The 13,581-nt window shown below is 48.5% G+C and overlaps 1 protein-coding gene across 7 annotated transcripts in view; it reads right to left on the bottom strand.

Annotated features, from left to right (window-relative positions):
- Positions 1 to 408: 408 nt before the first annotated feature.
- The window catches only part of LOC103248558 (centrosomal protein of 164 kDa), an 86,212-nt gene continuing 73,039 nt past the window's right edge, over positions 409 to 13,581 (bottom strand). For 6 of the 7 annotated variants that reach the window (XM_038005151.2, XM_008021013.3, XM_038005152.2 and 3 more), the window contains 6 exons: positions 5,919 to 6,026; positions 4,945 to 5,059; positions 4,001 to 4,348; positions 3,073 to 3,139; positions 2,054 to 2,176; positions 409 to 1,899 (listed from right to left, as the gene is read on the bottom strand). In XM_038005151.2, the coding sequence (XP_037861079.2) occupies positions 1,803 to 1,899; positions 2,054 to 2,176; positions 3,073 to 3,139; positions 4,001 to 4,348; positions 4,945 to 5,059; positions 5,919 to 6,026 (858 nt within the window). In that variant the 3' untranslated portion in view covers positions 409 to 1,802. Of the gene's footprint in view, positions 1,900 to 2,053; positions 2,177 to 3,072; positions 3,140 to 4,000; positions 4,349 to 4,944; positions 5,060 to 5,918; positions 6,027 to 9,366; positions 11,587 to 13,581 lie in introns of those variants that run through there. The other variant, XM_073021321.1, reaches the window with a different exon arrangement.

Genomic DNA, 13,581 nt, shown 5'->3' with positions numbered 1-13,581 from the left:
ATATCTACATTGTAGTGATGATTAAATCAGATACTACATAGGGCAGTATTCCATGAATATTCATTTTTCCTTTCTCCCTTTCTCAGGAAGGAGGCAAAGGCCTCCCAAAAGAAGCAGACACATTTACATGACTGCCTTGTAGAAAATGGACTTTTAGAGATTTAACTGATGCAGAAAACACCCAGGATTATCACTAGAGTTGGCTGCACCATATAAGCTATTCCCAAAGCACACAGAATGAGCCACATGATGAAACGGAGTTTTCTATGTAGTGGGCTGATGCCTAAAAGGCATCTGAGGAGATCAACAGCCAGTTGCATCTTAGATTCTTATTCCATGACCAAGAAATGAGTTGGAGGACGGAGGGAGTTAATTTGTGTGTTAGAGAGGCAAGGGCAACCCCACAGCTTGCAAAAAAACAAAAATAGGTGCATTTTATTTAAACAACGGAGCAAACATCAGAGAGCATCCCCTGCAAAGCCCCCACCCAAGAGCCAGCTGATGGAAGCGGGGCTGCAGGATGCTCTGCCACAACAGCAGCATCTCCAAGTGCACAAGACCCCTTGCTGCCAGGGCTGGGCACCAGCCTAGCCCCTTGCCTGCCTGCCTGCCTGAGGCAGCCTTGGAATCAGGGCAGGGGTGGCACAGGTAGAAAAGACAGATGGAAACAATGCCCATGAATATATCCAATGTGTCCTAGGAGGAAAAAAACCGTCATGAGGACCAGAAGCCATCCCAATCTTTTTTTGGCCTCCCAGAGAAGTTGTGTTGAGACCTGAGACTCCAGCTGAAATGGCTCCCTGAGGAGCCCCAGGGAGCAGGAGGGGTGCTCCTGAAGACAGCCCCCGAGGAAAACACAGTCCTGCAGAGGGACAGCCCCCAGCACCCTCTGGCAGGGCTCTGGACAGTCAAAAAGAGAAACGGAATGCTCAAGAAAAAAGGCATTTAAAAATTAAGAAAGAAAAGAAATACAAAAAAGAAAGGGTCAGGCCGGGCGCGGTGGCTCAAGCCTGTAATCCCAGCACTTTGGGAGGCCGAGATGGGCGGATCACGAGGTCAGGAGATCGAGACCATCCTGGCTAACCCGATGAAACCCCGTCTCTACTAAAAAATACAAAAATCTAGCCGGGCGAGGTGGCGGGCGCCTGTAGTCCCAGCTACTCGGGAGGCTGAGGCAGGAGAATGGTGTGAACCCGGGAGGCGGAGCTTGCAGTGAGCTGAGATCCGGCCACTGCACTCCAGCCTGGGCGACAGAGCGAAACTCCGCCTCAAAAAAAAAAAAAAAAAAAAAAAAAGAAAGGGTCTGATCTGAGGCTGAGGTATTGGAGATAGATGTGGTCCCAGAGAAACCAGGTCCCAGGATACACACATGCTGGGGGTCTCTGTCCCGATGAACTAGGAACCATATGCACAAGCTTCTTGGGAGCCCCGAGCAGTGTGCTGCAGGGCCAAGGAAACTAGCTCCAAAGGGAAACCCTGAGCCTCCGAAGGCAGCTCCTCTAACACCTCCCTTCCTCCCAGAGGGCTCCCGGCCCTGATGCCTCGCAGCCACCGCACACCATCAGCTTGCCATGTCAATGACAGGAGCTCATTACAAGTCCACACATTTTAGCCTGAGATAGGTTATATAGTCACAGAATGTGTGGCTTTACTGTTCCACTCAACCCCCTGGTCCCTGGTGGCTCCTGCAAGTCAAAGGGGGCAGAAGGGTGCTTCCTCAGATGGAAGAAGGCAGGCAGCTCCTCAGGCACTTGGTCTGGGTGGAGGAGAGGCTGAGCTGCCCCAAGCCCCTGCTCAGGGCCTCAGAAGCGATACACCTTCACTCTGTTGTGCTCATCGAGGCCCAGCTGCAGGAGGCTCAAAGTAGCTGTTGGCTTGGGTGTTGAAGAGAAGAGAGGTCTGGCCACAAGGTGAAGGAAAACTGCAGTCACTGGGCATAGCCAGGCAGGGGCCATGAAAGGGTCAAAGGCTGAACAGGATCCTCCTCAGCCCTTTAGGGCACAAGCCTGAGCCCCACGGCCCAGCCCAGTTTGGGAACCAAGTAAAAGGATACAACTTGGGGTCATTCTTGACACGTTCCAGCCACCTCCTGTTGGCCTCAATTATGCCCTGAAAGGTGGTGCTGCCCGCCTCAGGGACTTGGGAATGGGAGTGCTGTAGGAGCCGGAGCTGCTCACTGGCAAGGAAGAGGAGAGCATGGGGGAGGGGAGAGAGGAGGCGTGGAAGTGCCAGAGGATGTGCAGAGGCCATCACATCTGTCACCTCCTCCCTCTTCCTCTCAGCTAGCAGAGCAGCTTCTCTGCGGTCCCTAGCAATTCAAAGCTTCAAAACATCTGCCCCCCCAGAACAGTTCCCAAACGGGAAGGCGGTGGACACCCTCTGCCCCCTTGCTGGGTGCTACTGATATGAGGCTCTGGGCTCCCACATCTGCCTGCTCCCACCAATCTCATCAGCAAAGCGCTCCCCTCTGTCAACTCGATCCTTGGCCAGCGTCAGCTCTCAAGTTGGCCAAAGGGTTGGTGGGGGGTACGCATTGTTAGGGGCCTGGCGGAGGGAAAGGGGGATATATTTGGCAAGGAATAAGATGAATGGAAAATTAATAACAGGTTTAAATAATTGCCCGTCTGTCTCCTCCACAGGGTGTCCCTCTCACTCCAGATGTTGCTCAGCAGGACTTGGGGAAGAAGGGAGCCACAGGAAGCAAACAAGAGCTCAAGGGCAAAGACAAAGGCCAGACTCCAGGGCTGGAGGAGCTAGAGGGAGGGGCAGGGGCAGGGTCCTACCAGGGGCTGACTCCTCCCCACAGGGGCCAGAAGGCAGCTTCCTCAGGGGGTTAGCTGGGTAAGCCCAGCCCTTCCCCACTGGGACCTTGGCGGTGTGGACATGACTTCCCTCTAGTTGCGGACGGGCGCCTCAGACCCAGGCAAGTGGGGACAGCTCTGTGGACTAGAGGCCTGCCTGACTTCTTGGGGTGAGACCAGGAGGCCTGCTCCCCTCAGAGGTCTACCCGCCCAGGGAGGCGCAGGGAGCAGCTATGACGTTCCACCCCAACCAGCCCCCAGGGAGGCTCACCTGGCAGACACGTATCCCAGTCTGCTCTCCAGCGGGGCAGGGCTGTTGCTGAGCAGCGGGATGCCAGCTGGAAGAGCGTAGGGACAGGGCTCAGAAATGGGCAGTGGCCACCACCCTGCTCACCAGCGCCTCTTGCCTCCCCAGAATAAACAATAAAAGGAAAAGTTTGAGTGGCTAGAGGTCAGAGACAGGTGAGAGACAGGAATGGTCCTATTTATTTTATTTTTAAAACTTAATCTACTTTTCAATTTGGGTTAGGGCATAAAGAAGATATTTTGTTTTCCCTCAAATGCCTGTGTTTAATGGCTTTTCATAATCCTCAGCAGGGCTGAGACCCGGGGAGGCCACCTGGCTCAGAAGCAAGAATTAGCCACACAGCCAAGAGGTTCCAAGCAGAACCCTGGAGTCACAGAGACACGGGGTCACAACTGAGTTTGTTATTCTCTCACTGGGTACCCTGGAGCATGCTACTTAACCTCTCTGAAACTCAGTTTCCTCATCTGTAAAATGGGGATAAATAATTACTACCTCAGAGAATAAGAACTAAATGAAAAAATAAATATATAAACTGCTTGGCCCATAATGCATTGCACAAGATGGTAGCTATTAAGATAATGACAACAATGACCTTTCAGGTTCTGCTGAGCTCCAAAATCCATAAGAAAGGCCCCAGTCAGCCAGGCTCCATCTAAACCATCCTGACCCACAGAACTCCTGGCTGCAGGGCCACCTGCAATGTCTCCTTCCCCAGGGACCCACAGGCAGAGTCAATGGACCAATGGACTATGGCAATGTTGGGGGAGGAGAGGTGTGGCAAAGGGATGCAAAAGAGGAAGAGGGAAAAAGGAGCAGGAGAAAGAGGGTAGAAGAAAAGGAAGGAAGAGGAGGAGGAGGCAGGTGGGAAGGCTCTGCCCAGAGTGGGGCTTACATGGAAAATACTTGCGCCACTTCTCCAACAGGAAGTCGTCCACTGTTTGAGCCACAGAGGTGGGGAGCCTGGACCCCTGCCCTGAATCCCAAGCCCACTGGGTGGACGTGGGTGTAGCAGATGATAAGGCTGAGAACCTGGCCAGGGAGCCGTAGTAGGTGGGGGTGGGGGTGCTTTTGGAGGCCCGGGGAGGGAGCTGGGCTGGCGTGGAGGTGAGGAGCGGCAGTGGCGACTGAGGGTTGAGGCTGTCCAGGATGCTAAGGACGCTGCTCAGCTGGCTGCTGATTTGCCGGAGGGAGTGGCTCAGCCCATGGATCTTGGGGGAGGTAAGACCTGGGGTTGAGTCAACTGAAAGAAAAGAGGTGGATGGTGGGAAGGGACTCAAGCTCAGGACCCTGGACCATTCCCAGACACAGCTGTCATGCAGCAACCTAGTGGCCACCCCTCCCTGCTTCTCCAAACAGCCCCTTAGCCTTATGAGGGGGTCAGGGATGGCAGGGCTTCTGTGTTCCAGACAGTGCAGGTGAGAAGCTGGGAAACAGATTTCCAGGGTAAGGCCCTGGGTGACGGGCCCAGGACCCCAGAGAGAAGGAAGGGGAGAGGGCCCTTCTATCACATACAGGCCAGAGCAGCCGAGAGAGAAGAGCCTCCCCAAGGAGGCCCTGGAAGAGAAAGGTCGGCAGGGCCAGCGGTCACACTGTAGAGTGCTCTGCAGCATTCAGAAGGCTTCCCTGACCTTTCAGCCCCATGTGCTGGCAAACCTAGATGGTCTGATTCCTTCCCAGCACTGACTAAGCACCTAGTCCAGACACCAGCTCACAGAGGCCTCCCTCTGCAGGGAAGGGGGTTCTTCTTCTGTTCCCCAAGTTCCTCCCATTCCATGGATACCATGGTCCTCACCCCGCATCTCCCCCACTCACTCCTCTGCTGCCACCACCACTCACAGTGAGGCAGGGAACAAGATTCGGAACTTTCACTGCTCAGGCTGTCCATGTCACTGAGGTCGAAGGTTACCGCCTTCTTGGTGGGGGATCCTCCCAGAGTGCCCTCATCTGAGGCCTGCAGGGTAGAGTTAGCAGTTATGACGGACCTCTCCCACATGCTTTCTACCCTTCTTCTTTCCTTTCTAGGAAGTGGCTAGGACACTGAGCTAGGTTCTTCTGTATGTTTTGTCTTTAAGCTGGTTTTCTTACACAAATCCATGGAACATGGCCATCTCCATTTGTTCTCCTAGCAATTTTGCTGCTACAAATTCAAGGCAGTATGTAGGCTGTTGCCCTTGTGCTGTGTGGGAACTGAGGACTTGGCGAGTAGACTCCTCTGGGGCCCAGAGTTCCACTAGGCACCCTGGGCAAAGCAAATCACACAGGGCTGCCTCACAGAGGGTGGGAGGGAAGCAAGGCTCAGCATATGTCCCAAATGCCTGAGACACAGACAACAGTGCCATCAGGCCCACACAGACCCTCACCACCCTTCCCAGTAAGCTCTCCCTGCAGTGTTACTGCACCTAAGCCTCCCCCGTGCTATATCTAAACCTCAGACACCCAGGAGAATGTCCACAAGGTCCCAGGGCAGGCAGGAAAACCTATCGTGTGTGTCCATTCCTGACGCCCTGGTCATACCTCTCCTTAGGGACCAGGGTAGGGTAAGGGCTTGGCCCTCTTCTCAGGCACCTTTAGCAAGAGGGTCCAGGTGTATTCAGGACCATTCAGCACAGGTATCCAAACCCACAGGTGTCTTCAACAAACTCAGAACTGAAGCCACTGCCACCTTCATCAGCCAGTAGACAAGCCCACTGCCCAATCCTGGGCCCTAGAGGCCCAGCTCCCCCTGATGCAGGACCAAAGAACTCAACCCAATCCCAAGAACAGAAGAGGAAGGCCAGGGCCCACTGGGCTATGTGGCCATGGGGCTGCACCTCTTCCCAAAGAGAGGACTCCAACTGATTCAGTTTCTCCTCTTTCTTCTTCAGGAGGCTGTGGCCTTTCCGCATGGCCGACTTCATCTCATCCAGGTGCCTGGTCTCCTGCAGCCAAGGATAAAACAGAGGAGAAATGACTACCTACACAGACGCTGGAGTCCCAACCCTGCCATGTGCCGACTGGGTGATCTTGAACAAATTACTATAGTCTGCTTTCTCATCTGGAAAAGAGAACTACGACTTTTCATAGGGTCGTAAGAATTACATGAGAAAGAGTATGTGACTATGTTGCATGCTTAACACCATGCCCACACCTTAAAAACTCTCAAATGGTTACTGTTAACCAACTGGTTATCATTTATTATGGTTACTGTTTTTAGAGATGAGGTCTCACCATCACCCAGGCTGGAGTGCAGTGGTCTGATCACAGCTGATTGCAGCCTCAACCTCCTGGGCTCAGGCAATCCTCCCACCTCAGCCTCCCAAGTAGCTGGGACTACAGATGTGTGCCACCACACCTGGCTATGTGTTTTTTTTTTGTTTTTTGTTTTTTGGTTTTTTTTTTGTAGAGACAGAGTTTTGCAATGTTGGCCAGGCTGGTCTCAAAATCAAGTGATCCTCCAGCCTCAGCCTCCCAAAGCACTGGGAATACAGGCATGAGCCACCACATCAGCCGCAAATGGTTATTATCACTGCTCCAATTATCATTACTCTCATCACCACCACCACCATGGTTGAGAGGGGTTAAGCAGGGCAATGACAGGGCCGCAGGCAGCATGTTTATAACCCTGGGAAGCTGCCCCTCTGTCTGTTCCAGCCTCGTGCTCTCTGCTGACCCCAAGCCAGTCCTAGGAGCCACTGGGGCCTGAGCCCTTTACCAGTTCTGAACACCATCACATTTCTTTTCTTTTCTTTTAAATAGAGTCTCACTGTGTCACCCATGCTGGAGTCCAGTGGCACAATCTTGGCTCACTGCAACCTCCACCTCCTCCTGGGTTCAAGCAATTCTCCTGCCTCAACCTCCTGAGTAGCTGGGATTACAGGCACGCATCTCCACACCCAGCTAATTATTTTTAGTAGAGACAGGGTTTCACCATGTTGGTCTCGAACTCCTGACCTCAAGTGATTCACCCACCTCTGCCTCCCAAACGGCTAGGATTACAGGCATGAGCCACCATGCCCGGCTGAGCACCATCAGATTTCTAAGGGCCCAGGTGATCCAAGAAAGCTCACCCTACCAGGACCCTCAACTGGTCAAAGATCTGTGATCCCAACTAATAATAATGAAGTATCTGATTTTTCATTGAAAATTAGGCTATCAGAGAAGCAGGGCGGGTAACTAACTCAAAGCCTTTTGCTAAGTGTGTTCAAAAGATTTTCATGTACGAATGAAGTCTTTAGTGTGACAGAATGGAAAGGCAAAGCACTGGGTTTGGAAGTACTAAACATTAGTCATACTCTTCACCAGGAAAATGGGACTATTACTACTGCCTTGCACATTATAAAGGGTTATTGATATGGTTTGGCTCTATGTCTCCACACAAATCTCATCTAGAATTATACTCCCACAATTCCCATGTGTTGTGGGAGGGACCTGGTGGGAGATAATCTGAATCATGGGGGCCATTCCCGCCATACTGTTCTCATGATAGTGAGTAAGTCTCATGAGATCTGATGGGTTTATTGGGGGGTTCTGCTTTTGTTTCTTCCTCATTTTTACTTGCCACCACCATGTGAGAAGTGCCTTTTGCCTCCCGCCATGATTTTGAGGCTTCCCCAGAATCATTTCCCCAGTGGAACTGTAAGTTCAATTAAACCTCTTTTTCTTCCCAGTTTCAGATATGTCTTTATCCACAGCATGAAAATGAACTAACACAGTAAACTGGTGCCAGGAGTGGGGTATTGCTGAAAAGACACCCAAAAATGTGGAAGCGACTTTGGAAATGGGTAACAGGCAGAGGCTGGAACAGTTTGGAGGGCTAAGAAGAAGACAGGAAAATGTGGGTAAGTTTGGAACCTCCTACAGACTTGTTGAAAGGCTTTCACAAAAATGCTGATAGTGATATGAACAATAAGGTCCAGGCTGAGGTGGTCTCAGATGGAGATGAGGAACTTGTTGGGATCTAGGGCAAAGGTGACTCTCGTTATGTTTTAGCAAAGAGACTGGCAGCATTTTGCCCCAGTCCTAGAGATCTGTGGAACTTTGAACTTGAGAGAGATGATTTAGTGTCTCTGACAGAAGAAATTTCTACGCAGCAAAGCATTCAAAAGGTGACTTGGGTGCTGTTAAAAGCATTTCATTTTAAAAGACAAACAGAGTATAAAAGTTCAGAAAATTTGCAGCCTGACAATGCAGTAGAAAAGAAACACCGTGGAGTGGCTGGCAAGATGACCAAACACGGACAGCTCTAGTCTGCAGCTCCCAGCGAGATCAATGCAGAAAGCAGGTATTTCTGCATTTCCAACTGAAGTACCCAGCTCATCTCATTGGGGCTGGTTAGACAGTGGGTGCAGCCCATGGAGGGCGAGCCAAAACAAGGTGGGCGTTGCCTTACCCTGGAAGACAAGGGGTCAGGGAACTCCCTCCCCTAGCCAAGGGAAGACACAAGGGACTGTGCCTTGAGGGACGGTGCATTCCGGCCCAGATCCTATGCTTTTCCCATGGTCTTCACAACCCTCAGACCAGGAGATTCCCTCAGGAATCTACACCACCAGGGTGCTAGGTTTCAAGCACAAAACTGGGCAGCCATTTGGGTAGACATCGAGCTAGCTGTAGGAGTTTTTTCATACCCCAGTGGCACCTAGAATGCCAGTGAGACACAACCATTCACTCCCCCGGAAACGGGGCTAAAGCCAGGGAGCCAAGTGGTCTAGTTCCAGATCCCACCCCCACAGAGCCCAGCAAGCTAAGATCCACTGGCTTGAAATTCATGCTGCTAGCACAGCAGTCTGAAGTCGACCTGGGATGCTCGAGCTTGGTCGGGGAGGGGTGTCCGCCATTGCTGAGGCTTGAGTAGGCGGTTTTCCCCTCACAGTGTAAACAAAGCCACCAGGAAGTTTGAACTGGACTGAGCCCGCCACAGTTCCAGAAAACTGCTATAGCCAGACTGCCTCTCTAGATTCCTCCTCTCTGGGCAGGCATATCTGAAAGAAAGGCAGCAGCCCTAGGCAGGGGCTTATAGATCAAACTCCCATCTCCCTGGGACAGAGTACATGGAGGAAGGGACAGCTGTGGGTGTAGCTTCAGCAGACTTAAATGTTCCTTCCTGCTGGCTCTGAAGAGAGCAGCAGATCTCCCAGCACAGTACTCGAGCTCTACTAAGAGACAGACTGCCTCCTCAAGTGGGTCCCTGACCCCCATGCCTCCTGGCTGGGAGACATCGCCTAGCAGGGGTCGACAGACACCTCATACAGGAGAGCTCCAGCTGGCATCTGGTGGGTGCCCCTCTGGGACAAAGCTTCCAGAGGAAGGAAAAGGCAGCCATCTTTGCTGTTCTGCAGCCTCCACTGGTGATATCCAAGCAAATAGGGTCTAGAGTGGACCTCCAGCAAACTCCAGCAGACTTGCAGCAGAGTGGCCTGTTAGAAGGAAAACTAACAAACAGAAAGGAATAGCATCAACATCAACAAAAAGGATATCCACACAAAAACCTCATCTGAAGGTCACCAATATCAAAGACCAAAGGTAGATAAATCCATGAAGATGAGGAAAAACCAGCACAAAAAGGCTGAAAATTCTAAAAACCAGAATGTCTCTTCTCCTCCAAAGGATCACAACTCCTCACCAGCAAGGGAACAAAACTGGACGGAGAATGAGTTTGACGAACTGACAGAAGTAGGCTTCAGAAGGTGGGTAATAACAAACTCCTCTGAACTAAAGGTGCATGTTCTAACTCAATGTAAGGAAGCTAAGAATCTTGTAAAAAGGTTAGAGGAATTGCTAACTGAATAACCAGTTTAGAGAAGAACATAAATGACCTGATGGAGCTGCAAAACAAGCACAAGAACTTCGTGAAGCATACGCAAGTACAAATAACTGAATCGATCAAGCAGAAGAAAGGATATCAGAGATTGAAGATCAACTTAACGAAATAAAGCGTGAAGACAAGATTAGAGAAAAAAGAATGAAAAGGAACAAACAGGCCGGGCATGGTGGCTCACACCTGTAATCCCAGCACTTTGAGACAGGCGGATTACGAGGTCAGGAGATCAAGCTCCGCCCCCCAGGTTCATGCCATTCTCCTGCCTCAGCCTCCCGAGTAGCTGGGACTACAGGCACCCGCCACCATGCCTGGCTAATTTTTTGTATTTTTAGTAGAGACGGGGTCTCACCGTGTTAGCCAGGATGGTCTTGATGTCCTGATCTCATGATACCCCTGCATCGGCCTCCCAAAGTGCTGGGATTACAGGCGTGAGCCACTGCGCCCGGCCTCAACATTCTTAAAAGAATTTCAACCCAGAATTTCATATCCAACCAAACTAAGCTTCATAAGCAAAGGAGAAATAAAATCCATACAGACAAGCAAATGCTGAGAGAATTTGTCACCACCAGGCCTGCCTTACAAGAGCTCCTGAAGGAAGCACTAAAAATGGAAAGGAACAACCGGTACCAGCCACTGCAAAAACATACCAAATTGTAAAGACCATTGACACTATGAAGAAACTGCATCAACTAATGGGCAAAATAACCAGCTAGCATCATAGTGACAGGATCAAATTCACACATAACAATATTAACCTTGAATGTAAACAGGCTAAATGCCCCAATTAAAATACACAGACTGGCAAACTGGGTAAACAGTCAAGACCCACCGGTGTGCTGTATTCAGGAGACCCAACTCATGTGCAAAGACACACATACATTCAAAATAAAGGGATGGAGGAATATTTACCACGCAAATGGAAAGCAAAACAAGGCAGGGGTTGCAATCCTAGTCTCTGATAAAACAGACTTTAAACCAACAAAGATAAAAAAAGAAAAGACAAAGAGGGGCATTACATAATGGTAAAGGGAGAAGAGCTAACTATCCTAACTATATATGCACCCAGGAGAACCCAGATGCATAAAGCAAGTTTACAGATCTACAAAGAGACTTAGACTCCCACACCCCACTGTCAATATTAGACAGATCAACACGAGACAGAAAATTAACAAGGATACTCAGGACTTCAACTCAGCTCCAGACCAAGTGGACCTAATAGACATCCACAGAACTCTGCACTCCAAATCAATAGAATATACATTCTTCTCAGCACCACATAGCACTTATTCTAAAACTGACCACATAATTGGAAGTAAAACACTCCTCAGCAAATGCAAAAGAACAGAAATCATAACAAACAGTATCTCAGACCACAGTGCAATCAATTAGAACTCAACATTAAGAAACTCACTCAAGGCTGGGTGTGGTGGCTCACGGCTGTAATCCCAACACTTTGGGAGGCCAAGCCAGGAGGATCACGAGGTCAGGAGCTCGAGACCAGCCTGACAAACATGGTGAAACCCCGTCTCTACTAAAAATACAAAAATTAACTGGTGGCACACACCTGTAATCCCAGCTACTCAGGAGGCTGAGGCAGGAGCATCACTTGAATCGGGGAGGTAGAGTTTGCAGTGAGCCCAGATTGTGCCACTGCACTCCAGCCTGGGTAACAGAGCAAGACTCTGTCTCAAAAAAAAAAAAAAAAAAAAAAAAAAAAAAGTTATTTTAAACCAATGAGACACAAACACACAACGTACCAGAATCTCTGGGACACAGCTAAAGTGGTGTTTAGAGGGAAATTTATAGCACTAAATGCCCATAGGAGAAAGCAGGAAAGATCTAAAATCGACACCCTAACACCATAATTAAAAGAACTAGAGAAGCAAGAGCAAACAAATTCAAAAGTTAGCAGAAGACAAGAAATAACTAAGATTAGAGCAGAACTGAAGGAGATAGAGACACAAAAAACCCTTCAAAAAATTAATCAATCCAGGAGTTGGTTCTTTGAAAAGATTAACAAAATAGACCGCTATCTAGATTAATAATGAAGAAAAGAGAAAATAATCAAATAGACACAATAAAAAATAATAAAGAGAATATCACCACTGATCCCACAGAAATACAAACTACCATCAGAGAATACTATACACACCTGTATGCAAATAAACTAGAAAATCTAGAAGAAATGGATAAATTCCTGGACACATATACCCTCCCAAGACTAAACCAGGAAGAAGTTGAATCCCTGAATAGACCAATAACAAGTTCTGAAATTGAGGCAGTAATTAAAAGCCTACCAATCAAAAAAAGCCCACCAATCAAAAAAAGCCCAGGACCAGACGGATTTAAAGTCAAATTCTACAAGGGGTACAAAGAGGAGATGGTACCATTCCTTCTGAAACTACTCCAAACAATAGAAAAAGAAGGATTCCTCCCTAACTCATTTTATGAAGCCAGCATCATCCTAATACCAAAAATCTGGCAGAGACACAACAAAAAAAGAAAACTTCAGGCCAATATCCCTGATGAACATCGATGTGAAAATCCTCAATAAAATACTGAATCTAGCAGCACATCAAAAAGTTTATCCACCATGATCAAGTCGGCTTCATCCCTGGGATGCAAGGCTGGTTCAACATACGTAAATCAATAAACATAATCTATCACATAAACAGAACCAACGACCAAAAACACATGATTATCTCAATAGATGCAGAAAAGGCCTTCAATAAAATTCAACACTCCTTCATGCTAAAAACTCTCAATAAACTAGGTACTGATGGAATGTATCTCAAAATAACAGCTATTTATGACAAACCCACAGCCAATATAATACTGAATGGGAAAAAAACTGGAAGCATTCCTTTGAAAACCGGCACAAGATAAGGATGCCCTCTCTCACCACTCCTATTCAACACAGTATTGGAAGTTCTGGCCAGGGAAATCAGGCAAGAGAAAGAAATAAGGGGTATTCGAATAGGAAGAGAGGAAGTCAAATGGTTTCTGTTTGCAGATGACATGACGGTATATTTAGAAAACCTCATCGTCTCAGCCCAAAATCTCCTTAAGCTGATCAGCAACTTCAGCAAAGTCTCAGGATACAAAATCAATGTGCAAAAATCACAAGCGTTCCTACACACCAATAATAGAAAAACAGAGAGCCACATCATGAGTGAACTCCCATTCACAATTGCTACAAAGAGAATACCTAGGAATCCAACTTACAAGGGATGTGACGGACCTCTTCAAGGAGAACTGCAAACCACTTCTCAATGTTAAGAGAGGACAAAAACAAATTGAAAAACGTTCCATGCTCATGGATACAAAGAATCAGTATCGTGAAAATGACCATACTGCCCAGAGTAATTTACAGATTCAATGCTATCCCCATCAAGCTACCATTGACCTTCTTCACAGAATTAGAAAAAACTACTTCAAATTTCATATGGAACCAAAAAAGAGCCTGTATAGGCAAGATAATCCTAAGCAAAAAGAACAAAGCTGGAGGCGTCATGCTACCTGACTTCAAACTATACTACAAGGCTACAGTAACCAAAACAGCATGGTACCAGTACCAAAACAGATATATAGACCCATGGAACAGAACAGAGGTCTCAGAAATAGCACCACACATCTACAACCATTTGATCTTTGACAAACCTGACAAAAACAAGAAA

The sequence above is a fragment of the Chlorocebus sabaeus genome, chromosome 1 (genome assembly GCF_047675955.1).
Source record: "Chlorocebus sabaeus isolate Y175 chromosome 1, mChlSab1.0.hap1, whole genome shotgun sequence".
Lineage (NCBI taxonomy): Eukaryota > Metazoa > Chordata > Mammalia > Primates > Cercopithecidae > Chlorocebus > Chlorocebus sabaeus.
Note: the sequence above shows the minus strand (reverse complement) of the source record. Positions and strands in the feature narration are given on the sequence as shown.